Raw genomic sequence first — 13,311 nt, 5'->3', positions numbered from 1 at the left:
TAATAAAGTTACACCTAAAATCCATAAAAGATACAGAATTAATACCTAGCTTTAGCTAGATAATTTAAAAGGTCTTCATAATGATTAGCAAATATAAATGTGATTCCATATCACTAAAAAAGCATGTTTTATAGAATTTATTTATTTATTTATTGGGTTTTATTTATTTGAGAGAGACAGAGAGCGCAAAGAGGGAACACAGCAGGGGGAGTAGGAGTGGGGGAAGCAGGCTCCCCGCTGAGTAAGGAGCCCAATGCGGGACTTGATCCCAGGATCGTGACCTGAGCCGAAGGCAGACACCCAACGACTGAGCCACCCAAGTGCCCTATAGATATATTTTAATACTGAAAAATAAAAATCTTGAAATGACCAGGGTGTAATTACATCTTAAATATGTAGTTCATCATATCTAATCAAAATCACATGGGGATTTAAGCCAGTGCCCACAGATACAAATGTTATTGTTGGCCTATCTCATTTAAGCATTTCTCGTAATGAGAGTAAATGTCTTAAACAATATAATGGAATGGATTAACTCCAGAAAGATTCAATATATATGAATAGCATATAATTGGTCCTTTCAAAAAGATACTAATTTAATTCCATAACTCGTTTGTTCAGCTGTAAGACATTTGGTAATAAAAATAGCCAGAAATTTATTGTATGACTGAAGTTGTCTAAGTGGACAGAGTACAGCTGTTACCTGAGTGACTCTTTCCAAGCTACTTCAAATTATACACTTGAGGTTGTATATGAGGTAAACAGGGTTGTGGTTATGAGTATGAACTCAGGAGCCAGATGTTCTGGGCTTCATTCCTGACTTTATCATTTACTAATTATGTGACCTCGAGCAAGTTTCTTAACTCTCTTTGTCTCCATTTTCTCATCTGTAAAATGGAGATAATAATAATACAAAAGACCTACCTCATAAAAATGTCATGAGTATTATATATATGTGAAGAATGTGCAATAGCCTGGCACACAGTAAAGACAAGTATTTATTATTATCCTCAGCATGTTTCCCCTTGACTCTCAAAGTACACAGCTGTAATATTAATTCCTATTTTGTGCCTTTTCACATTACAAATACAAAATGATTAGTTTCTTGAGTCTTCATGAGTTTTTCTATGTGATTAAGCCCTTGTCCTTGGTATTTCTCACTTCCAACTTTGCTTCCTTTCTTTAATATTCTGTTTACCTCTGCAATGTGAAAGTTTCCAAAGCAACATTTACAACACCAACTGAGTGGTGTACTACAAAAAAATATTAAAACTTCTCTTTATTTTTAATTAAATTAAAAAATAAGTTATTAGTAATATTTAGTATATAGAATAAGCTTTGTATGTCCTCACTAGGTCCATATTTCAGATTGTATTATATCACAAAGAGTATCTGAGGTATCCCAAGAGAACAATCAGAAGAGCTCAATGCTCAAGGGGGCTAATATTAAAAAATGGCATTCTTCACTGGTTTATTCATTTTGTAAGTTGCATATGATCAATGCAATAGATTTAAATATATTTTAAAATATTTATTTTTAACTCATCTCGAAATGTTAACATAAAGATTTTGAGAAATCTTTGAGAATTTGAGAAACAAAAAGAAAAATCTGAGTATGTAATCACAAGGGAAGAATAAATATGGGGGCACTAACACTTCTTGCACAAGCTCATCTTAGACCACTAGTCAAAGCCATGATGATCTAATGACATCTGAGAAGAAACTGATCAAGTTATGTATACATTTAAGCTGTAAATAAACATATGCTGTAAACTACTGTCAGATAATAAATGTAATCAAGTATTATAAATATGAATAAATAAAGAACATAATATATAAATGTAACATAACAAGTGATTATTTATTTATCTGAGTTATTTATTATTTGGTGATTACAAAAGGTAGAAGGAAAAAAAGCCTTTTGTCTATTTTTATTTATCACATATTTAGAAAATAAGACTGAGTTTAAAACTAAGAAAGTGTGAAACAATCACCAGGCAGTTACTTCTTAAGTACTCTCCCCATAAGAACAGAACTCCTGCCTTCTGAGAAGGAGCATGGGGGAGAGGAAAAGAAGGGAGTAATTCTTTAGCTTTATAGGTATTCACTAGGAAGACAATAGGCTAAAAAATGTCTTATTGATGGAATATAAATTTAAACTTTAATTTGGGACTGGAGATAATTTGAGTTTTCTTCTACCACATTTTCTGCATTTTCTTCATATTTTCTCAGTTTGTATAATATTTAACTATTTTTACTTTTCTTAAATTTTTAATCTTATGATTAATAAATGCTCAAATGGATAAACAAATGAGAAGTTCTATACTTAAGTATAAATAAATTCATAGAAGTACATACAGAAGAGCACAATGTATAAAACTCTGTAGTTGTGGGCAATACAAAATAATATAGACAAGAATTAAAAGGGCACTAAGTGAATACGTTATATGTACTGTGCTGCAAAGCTTCCCTTCATAGATGTCACATTTCAATATATGATATGAAAACTATTCAAACTGACCTTTGGAAAACATACTTAAGAGTTTACATTTGGAGATGTGATTCTAATAACCTGGGGAAGAGATACTATTACATTTTGCTTTAGGTACCAGAGGCTGGCTCCAATAGGAACTAAATCTATCTACTGGCTATTCCCTATATACCAGACATTGTTCTAAACTCTTGGGATCCAATGGATCCTGTCATCACATCTTTCTGAATTTTACCACAAAATACAACTTACCAAAACTAACCTCCCTCCACTGCTAGGGACTAAAAGACCCACAAAGCATTTTGAAGAAACAAAAACAATTAAGATACTATATAGTCAACAATAGGTAAGCATGTAAATGCAGTTTTTTGCTAAAATGCTTAAAGATAAAATAGCCTTAGAAAAAAATTAATTAATTCTGCTTTAAATGAATGTATTCTAATAATAAAACTGTTAGTTGTTCTGTCAAAGAGGAAACAAGGAATGTTTTCCCTTAGAATCTTTTCTTTCTTTATTTGAAGAACAGTTGATATAGAAGGTTACATTAGTTTCAGGTGTACAATTCAGTGATTCAACAAGTTCAGACATTATGCTATGCTCACCACAAGTGTCAAATCTATAATATTATTACAATACCACTGACTATATTCCCTATGTTGTATCTTTTATCCTCATGACTTACTCATAAAATAGTGGTTTTCAAAACATTCTTTTTTTATTTAATCAGTTTTCTCATGTATCAGGATTAGAATATTTAAGATTATGAAATAAATACCTTTTGAAAAATTTTCATTTGCTACATTTAAGTCATTATCACTTTTGGTAACAGTTTTCTATTCTTGTAATATACCTGAATATTTGACAATATTCACAGGACTATTTTCTCAGATACATCATGATCTTCATTTTGCTGAATTCCTCATCTTCTATTTATCTCAGAATCTTACTACAAAGCAATGATATTCTGTTTTGAAATTTCATGTGTATCCAAATTGTATTTCCTCTAATTCTGTTCTCCTATATAAAGTGTTTTTATAGCTTAAATCTCATTTTCTCTCAAAGTTTCTCCCAACCTTGTTCATACATAGGAGTCACCTGGTGAGCTTTTAAAAATCCCACGTCCAGGTTACATGCCTTACAAATTAAATCAGAAGGTCTGGGGATAAGGAAGAGAGTGAGGCATTAGTTTTTAAATATCCCTAGGTGATATTTTTTTTTTTTTAAATATCCCTAGGTGATATTAATATGCAGCAAGGTTTGGGAACTACTGTCCTAAACTCTAAGTAGTTCCTGAAGTTCCAAGACGCATACTATTTTTTAATCTGTGATCTCAATCACCAGTATTGCAAACCTGGCATGGTAGTTAGTACTGTAGTTGGTGAGTAAACCCACCACTTTCCCCTTAATTTGGCTTCATTATCTTCTATCTGCCACATATAAACTCATGAAGTTATAACAAAAACCCTTTTTTAAATGAAAAGTAGTTTCACAGAAATGTTTCTGAATACAAAATTTTTTTAATTTTAGAAGTTAATATAGTACATATACTTTATATCCCATCACAATCCAAGAGAATCTGGGGCAGCCCCCTGTCATCAAGAACATTAGTATTTTACCAGAAAGACAAGTAAATATTCGCAATGACTGAGATAAATATAAATTTTAATAGCTTGAGGTTAGCTGGGCCAGTTGTGCCACCATTAAATTGGGGGGGGGGGGGGGAGTCCTTTGGAATTTCAGAATGTTTTGGATTACAGAAATGAAAACAAGTAATTATGGCATTATATACATGGGTCACAATGCAAGGTCTCCCCTACCTCCCATGGAATGTGACTAAACAGTCTGAAAGCCACTGACAGAATGCTTCTATAAAAATGCTCATGAGGGGCGCCAGGGTGGCTCAGTCAATTAAGCCTCTGCCTTCAGCTTGGCCATAATCAAGAGTCCCGGGATCAAATCCCACGTCAGGCTCCCTGCTCATGTTTTCTTCTCTCTCTCTCTCTCTCAAATAAATAAATAAATAAAATCTTAAAAAGAAAAAAAAAAAAAGATGCTTATGAAAATGTTTTGGTGGGATGCCTGGGTGGCTCAGTTGGTTACGCAGCTGCCTTCGGCTCAGGTCATGATCCCAGCATCCAGGGATTGAGTCCCACATCCGGCTCCTTGCTCAGCAGGGAGCCTGCTTCTCCCTCTGCCTGCCATTCTGTCTGCCTGTGCTCGCTCTCCCCCCCCTCTCTCTGATAAATAAATAAAATCTATTAAAAAATAAAAGAAAATGTTTTAGTGTGTGCCATTAGAATAAAGGTGAACACCTGATGAAAAAGATACACAGTGTTGCAACATGTGTTTATTTTACGATGTATTTGTAGTACTTTTTTCAATTAAATATAGATATTCCTACTACTAAAAATAAAAAAATAAAAATCTAAGCCCACCCCACTGAAAGTGTGGACCTGGGGAAAAAAACCATCTTTGTTGTAAAAATGAAATCTTGCATTTGCAATGATGTGGACGGAACTAGAGGGTACTATGTTAACTGAAATTAGTCAATCAGAGAAAGACAAGTATCATATCAGCTCTCTGATATGAGGAATTTGAGAGGCAGGGTGGAGGTTCTTGTGGGGAAGGGAAGGAAAAATGAAACAAGATGGTATCAGAAGGGAAGCAAACCATAAGAGACTCTTAATCTCTGGAAACAAACTGAGGGCTGCTGGGGGGAGTGGGGAGGGATAGGGTTGTTGGGTGATGGACATTGGGGTGGGTATGTTCTATGGTGAGTGCTGTGAATGGTGTAAGACCGATGATTCACAGACCCGTACCCCTGAAACAAATAATATATTATATATTAATAAAACAAAACAAAAAACCCCCACGAACAATCTTTGTTGTTAGTGTTGAAAGTTCAGAAAAGAGAGAGAAATCTTATTTAAATCAAAAGGCAGAATATTAAAACTAAAATTAATGGTGGTCGAAAGCATGACATAAAATGAGTTTACCATAAACAGAATACATAAATAAAATTGTGAAGGTGTTTCAACACGTAGAATCAGTGTAAAGCTGATAAATTTGTGAAGACTAGCAAAGAAAACGTGTATTTTAAGTAGAAATCAGAATATTCTCAAGTAGATGTCCCAAAGAGAAGTTTAAGTTTTACAGAAACAAACAAAATGGGGGTGGGGTTGGGGAGGGGGTAGTATGGAGAGAAGTACATAAAAAAATTTCAGGAATGCTGGATTCAATGAAGTTAAGCAGGTTATTTTTCCATCAGGATTTCTAAGAACCTTAAATAAGATAATGTGCTTTGACAATCTCTACAACAGGCATAATATGCAGCCTACTCACACTTATTTGACCTCCAAACCCTTTTTTCTTTAAAGGATTTAACATGACTGATTCTGCAGAACATAAAACTACTGGAGATACATTTATAAATTTGGAAATTTAGGTGGTCTTCAAGAATGAATGTCAAGAATCAACTTCTACTTCATATCACTAATTTTATTATCCTTATCATTTACCACGCACACCTCCATGCAAGGAAATGAAATTGACAAAGATCGTTACCTTTAGATTTAGTAACATGGGTTAATATATAAATGAAGAAAAAGTGTATCTTCTCTTAAAAACCAAATCAAAATAAAACTTGAAGTAGTCAACATATTTACCATTTTTAAAGTATAATTAGGCAATCTATAAATACTGAAATGTTATACCTCATCAAATTCTTCAGTCATTTTTCTGATGATTTCTGCATTCTGCATATTTCGAAACATCTCTATTCTCACAGTACCTGTGGAACAACAGATTTAACAGTTAATCTTTTCCTATCCCATCCTAAACATTAAATTTAACCTGACCAATGTCTGAAAAATTTATGTTTGAAAAATTTTATATCAAAGTGTTTAGAGTTTTTTCTTCCCCTGAACTCCTACCTAAAGGAACTCCTTGTTTAAGAACTTCAAAGTTCTTTAGACATTTTTTAAAAACCTAAATATTCTGTGAATTAGATAAGTATGAGGAAAAAACTGCAAGGAATGTTAGGGAAGGAAAAGATGGAGTCATAAAATAATAAATTTAAATTGTCTGGCGGGCTGTAAGGATTGACTGACGCTATTCACGCATACGGATGACTGCCTTAGTATGAAAAACATCCAAATATAGAGAATATTATCTCTCTTCATGCCTTTTTCTGGTATTTGTTATCAACAGAATATTTTTCTATAAATTAAACTAAGTATTCCTTATCTAGAGACACTTGTCGATTAGATTGCTTTATCTGAACATGAAAAATAGCTTGGTAACTTCAACATATGAATCAAAGAAAGAAAAAGTTAACCTCCTTTCTCATTCCATTCTTTAGTACTACTTTTATTAGCTACATAATTTTTATCTCAATCATGATTACATAAATATTATCACTCTCAAAGTAGTAAGAGTTTATATCAAAAATGTATTAAAAATTAACATAATTTAAGTAAAATAAGGTTCAAATAAGGTTTGAACCACTAACAAAGGTTGAATAAGGTTCAAAATAAGGTTCAAAATCAATCTGGAGTTACAGAGAACACTGGTCTAATAATTACACGAGGTTCAGTTTCAACTGTACACATGTAAAATATCCAAGTTAAAAATCACAAGACTTAATGAATCAATTAGAAAATATTTTATAACCTTTAACAGGTTGCTCGCCAGTGATTACCAGCTCTGACTCAAATCACATTTGGGTATACAAGAGGGAAAATTCTCTGAAGTGTACTATACTCTTACAGGAGACAGTATAAAGCAGTAGAGAGTCACTAAAAGTCATCAAGTATACTCTTAATTGAGAGGGCTACGAAAAAACTGCAGTGGCACATTTGGCATATCAAACTTAATTTGACTTAGTTTTTATTAATATAAATAAGAAAAAATGGTATCTCCCTTATCTTTTTAATCACAACCATTTCTAAGCATCTTTTAATTACTTGAGGTACAGCTCTCTTGTTCATTTTCAGGATGCTGAATTCATTTAGTACCACCAATAGGGATCACTTACACCCAGTTATAGAGATGAGCGTCTAGCCTGGAAGGTGAATGAAAAGGGAAAGTATTTTTATAGAGTTCCTCCCCAACAGGCAATTTCCTAAACACAATGGGAGATTTTTAACAATGTGATTTTATTTTTTTATGGGAAAAACAGTATCACAGACAGTATTTAAAAGCATTGTAGGCAACTTGCTTATGCACTACAATACAAACATTATTTTCAGAAGTTTTTTAAAAAAATAAATAAAATCGAATTGAATTGCTAATTATAAATTATCTCAAGTAAAAGTAACTCTCTGTCCAACATTCTTTAAAAATCATTCAAAATAAAACAGTACGAAAGTTCCTCATGATATGAACAGACACTTCTCCAATGAAGACATACAAATGGCTATCAGACACATGAAAAAATGTTCATCATCACTAGCCATTAGGGAGATTCAAATTAGAACCACATTGAGATTCCACCTTACACCAGTTAGAATGGCCAAAATTAGCAAGACAGGAAACAACACGTGTTGGAGAGGATGTGGAGAAAGGGGAACCCTCTTACACTGTTGGTAGGAATGCAAGGTGGTGCATCCACTTTGGAGAACAGTGTGGAGATTACTCAATAAATTAAAAATAGAGCTTCCCTAATGACCCTGCAATTGCACTCCTGGGTATTTACCCCAAAAATACAGATGTAGTGTACCCCATGTTTATAGTAGTAATGGCCATGGTCGCCAAACTGTGGAAAGAATCAAGATGCCCTTCAATGGACGAATGGATAGGAAGATGTGGTCCATATACACTATGGAGTATTATGCCTCCATCAGAAAGGATGAATACCCAACTTTTGTAGCAACATGGATGGGACTGGAAGAGATTATGCTGAGTCAAGTAAGTCAAGCAGAGAGAGTCAACTATCATATGGTTTCACTTATTTGTGGAGCATAACAAATAACATGGAGGACATGGGGAGATGGAGAGGAGAAGGGAGTTGAGGGAAACTGGAAGAGGAGGTGAACCATGAGAGACTATGGACTCTGAAAAACAACCTGAAGGTTTGGGGGGGGCGGTGGTTGGGGAAGCCAGGTGGTGGGTATTAAGGAGGGCATGGATTGCATGGAGCACTGGGTGTGGTACAAAAATAATGAATACTGTTATGCTGAAAAGAAATAAAATAATAATAATAATAAAGTTAAAAACAGAGCCACCCTATGACTCAATAATTGTACTACTAGGTATTTACCCTAAAGATACAAATGTAGTGATCCGAAGGGCCATGTGCACCTGAATGTCTCTACACATATGATGGAATACTATGCAGCCATCAAAAGAAATGAAATCTTACCCATTTGCAACAATGTAGATGGAACTAGAGGGTATTATGCTAAGTGAAATAAGTCAATTAGAAAGAAACAAGTTATCATATGATCTCACTGGTATAAGGAATCTCAGAAGTAAGACAGAGGATAGGGGAAGGGAGGGGGAAAATGAAACAAAATGAAACCAGAGATGGAGACAAACCATAAGAGACTCTTATCTCAGGAAACAAATTGAGGGTTGCTGGAAGGGAGAAGGGTGGAGGGATGGTGTGGCTGGGGGATTGACACTGGGGAGGGTATGTGTTGTGGTGGGTGCTATGAATTGTGTAAGACTGATGAATCATAGACCTCAACCCATCAAACAATTAAACAAATTAATTTTTTAAAAATCACTCAAATTAGGAATGCCTGGGTGGCTCAGTTAGTTGAGTGTCCAACTCTGGATTTTGGCTTGAGTCATGATCTCAGAGTCCTCAGATCGAGCCCCACATCCAGCTCCTCACCAAGTACAGAGCCTGCTTGGGATTCTCTCTCTCCCTCTGCCCCTACCCCCTCCTCAAAAATAAATGAATAAATAAAAGTCACTCAAATTACACAAAACTGTTTTAACCTTGCTTGGGTTAGCAAGCATTTTGTCCACCTGAAATAGAGTCCCATATATAAAAAGCATGTAATTTCGGAAGTTGTTTCACAGTACTCTTGATAAGCAAAATCATTTTCTTTAAGTACTAATCAAGCAAAAGAAATAAAATCAGATTTTTAAGTTATTAAACATGAGAAGAATCAGTTCTTGGAGAGATGGAAATATTTTGTATTTTGCACAGAGTAGCATTTATATTAAATGCTTTCTCAAAAATCATTTATCTGTACACTTAAAATGTGTGCATTTGGAAATTATATCTTGGTAAAATTGATTTTTAAAAAATCAAGAAAAAGGACATTGCTAATCATAGTCATTCAGTAAAAAATTACATATGTCAAAGAGTGCCTGGCTGACTCAGTATGTAGAGCATGCGACTCTCATCTCAGAATTGTAGGTTCAAGCTCCACAGGGGTTTAGAGATGACTTAAAATTTACATGTGTCATTGTTAAATATGAGTATAAATAAAGTTCAATTTTATTTCCATGATTGACATAGCAGTTTTCATATACAGTGAAGTCTTAACTGTAATTCCAATGGACTAAAAACTAGCTCATAAACAGAGGACTGCTTCTGCTCTATTTACTATCATAAAGTGAAAGACAACAAAACAGTAACTAGTCTTAAAAGCAAAATAAAAACCAGCTGCATCCTTAGCATCTCTAAACATAAAGAACTGAAATAATTCAGGGGCGCCTGGGTGGCTCCCTGGGTTAAAGCCTCTGCCTTCGGCTCAGGTCATGATCCCAGGATTCTGGGATAGAGCCCCACATCAGGCTCTCTGCTCTCTTTCCCTGCCGAGCAGAGAGCCTGCTTCCTCCTCTCTCTGCCTACTTGTGACCTCTGTCTGCCAAATAAATAAATAAAAACTTAAAAAAAAAAAAAAAAGAACTGAAATAATTCAGATTCACAGAAACATAAATATCTCAAGAATGAAAAAAAAAAAAAAAAGATTATCTTCCACTCTCTGAAACACTATTTGTGAGATTCCTCACATACATATTTTATATTTAAAAAAATGTTTTGTTTAAGCAGGCCCTCCTGACAGGATTATACTTCTAATTTGAAGGAAGAACTTTCAAAATTGTCATTGATAACCATGAATAATTCCAGAAACAATAACATCAGAAAGCAACCATCAAGTTCTCAATCATTTAAATTATGTCAAACTGCTGGAGGAACCTAACTTTAAACAATCCCTATGGTATGCAGTTTGGCAAATGTTTACTGAAATTGCAAACTCATATACTCCTTGGCCTTGATTTTGTACTTGTTGCAAAGTATCCATAAACTCACACACATGAAATAATGAAGGTACGACATTTTTCCCTGAAGCACTGCTTGCAAAAAGAAAAATATGTATACCCATAAATAATATTCTGATTAATAACTAAAAGTGCTGATGCTAATAATAATGGTGGTAGCAACTAACACTGGGATGCTCATTATCTGCCAGGCATGGTTCTAAAAAATAAACCCTGGAAGTTAACATATTTAATCTTCACAACAATACCTATGAAGAATATACAATTTTTCTCTCATTTTACAGAAGAGAAATTGAGGCACCTAGCAACTTGTAAAAGGGGTTTCCCAGTAGATTTGTGGTCTCTATGCATAGTCTGGCTAGAGGGTCTATAACTAACCACTACTCTTAACTGACTAAAATCAATGGGATCCTGGAGCTGTCTAAAACAATAAACACATCTATGTTGGATATGGAAAGATCTGCAGGACATATTCATACATGACAAAAGGAACATATATGTATTTGATTGCATATGCTTTAAGATATTATGGAAAGATACACAAATATCTAGCAAAACTGGTTATCTCAGGGAAAGAGATATACGTGGTTGAGGTTGAGGGATGTAATGGAGATATTATATTGCATACCCTTTGCATTTCTTGAAATTTGAACTATATGAATATATTACTCAAAATAAGGAATTAATACATTTCAAATAAAAAATAAAATGTTAAAAACTAAACTGAAAGACAGATTGCTATTAAACTCTGCCTATCAAGCATTTGTGTAGTCACTACCAATATGCACTCATTAGAGGGTAAGCTAAGAATGCTTGACATAAGCTTGCCCAAAATGGAAAATTTTATGTTTTTCTTCCCAGCTATTATAGAATACAAAAAAATGAAGTTGAAAATAGGGTTGGAGAACATACCCCTGGCATAGTTAGTGTTATGGACAACAATGAAAAGAAGTTGTAATCATGTTTATAGTAACCACAACATTTAATAAAACCCTCAAGAAGTCATTCTAGGTGGTTTAAAATCTTTGGCATCAGACATAGTAGGATTTAAATCTTAGTTCCACGAGTTACCAAGCTATAGGACACTGAAAAAAAAATCAATTGTTCTCTATGAAATTCAGATTTCTATTAAAATGGTGAGAATACCACACTTCAGTGTAGGAATTTTTTTTTTTAAGATTTGATTATTTATTTGACAGAGATCACAAGTAGGCAGAGAGGAGGCAGAGAGAGAGAGAGAGAGAGAGAGAGAGAGAGGAAGAAGAAGGCTCCCTGCTGAGCAGAGAGCCTGATGCGGGGGCTCAATCCCAGGACTCTGGGATCATGACCAGAGCCGAAGGCAGAGGCTTTGACCCACTGAGCCACACAGGCGCCACTAGGAATCTTGTTTTTGTTCAATGCCATAATGTGTAGTGCTTGGAATAGTGCTTAGTACATAGGAGGCACTGAAAAAATGTTTGTTAAACAACTGACTAAGGATATGAGAACAAAATAAGATAACCTATTATACTTGCAGCAGGTAAGATGCTCACCTACTTTGAGCATTCGTTTTTTTAGTAGATTAGCCTGCCCATTTTAGAGGGAAACTAAAATCTCTAGTTTCTTAGTTGAGCTCTACTGAAAGCCAGATTCCTAACTGCACATGTTGCCAGGTTAATGCCATCTGAAGAATGAGACCAGTGATCTTTTATTCCAGAACCAGGCAAAGTAATTCCAGCAGTTTTCCCATCAACCAGACCAAAGCCTCCACTTCCAGAGTGGAAACAATCACATAAATACTAAACCTCTCTGTCCAAAATTACTAAAACCCACCAGAGAGATGAATTAAGGTGATAAAAAAGTCACTGACTAAGAAGCAGGAACCCGTGAACTCTTAACCCCATTTTACATGAACCACATGGTTTAGAGAACTGTCTCATCTCATCCTCCTCATTTTTTAATGCCAAAGCAAAGAACTCTAGCCTTCTCTGTATCCTTTCAATTAGATACAGAAGCAGACAGAAAACTGAAAGCATACAAGAATTTATTCAGTGACAAATCAATTTATCCAAATATAACAGAAGGCCCTTTTGGGTTTATACCTTCTATGACACAGTAACATTCTGTCCCCTTCAAAATTAGTGAGCCCCATTATAGATGAAATATACTAACACTGCCTAAGAGCACTTAGCAGAGAACCTTCCTCAGAGGCTTCTGATTAGCTGTTCCATACAGAAAACAACTTTCTGTTTTAAGGATTTTCTTTTAAAGAGTGGATTATAAAGTCTATAAATACATTCATAAATAAATATTTTTTAATTTATTTGTAAAATTTATTTATAAATAAGATTTAATCTGGTGATGAATGAGAGAAAATCCAAGCATGTAACAGGACAATTTTTTGTATTCTTATTTTGTTTCATTTTTACTTTAAGTACTAGACAGCAGATTTTATATCAAAATAAAGTGGAGAAAAACTGAAAATAAATATGGATAAATTACTAGAGAAAGTCTAAGTCAGAAAAGGAGAAGAAATGCTGAGGTTACTCAAATTGAGAAGTATTTACTAAAGAAACATTACATACCAGAAAACAGAACTT

At 34.3% G+C, this 13,311-nt stretch overlaps 1 protein-coding gene across 10 annotated transcripts in view; it reads right to left on the bottom strand.

The window, feature by feature from the left end:
* STAG1 (STAG1 cohesin complex component) overlaps positions 1-13,311 on the bottom strand; it is a 425,728-nt gene that overhangs the window by 181,154 nt on the left and 231,263 nt on the right. For all 10 annotated transcript variants that reach the window (XM_082690738.1, XM_082690746.1, XM_082690747.1 and 7 more), the window contains one exon: positions 6,205-6,281. In XM_082690738.1, coding sequence (XP_082546864.1) covers positions 6,205-6,281 — 77 coding nt within the window. The remainder of the gene's footprint in view (positions 1-6,204; positions 6,282-13,311) is intronic.

The sequence above is a fragment of the Mustela nivalis genome, assembly GCF_964662115.1.
Source record: "Mustela nivalis genome assembly, chromosome: 1".
In the NCBI taxonomy this organism is placed as follows: Eukaryota; Metazoa; Chordata; class Mammalia; order Carnivora; family Mustelidae; genus Mustela; species Mustela nivalis.
This window is presented reverse-complemented; position numbering and strand designations above follow the sequence as displayed.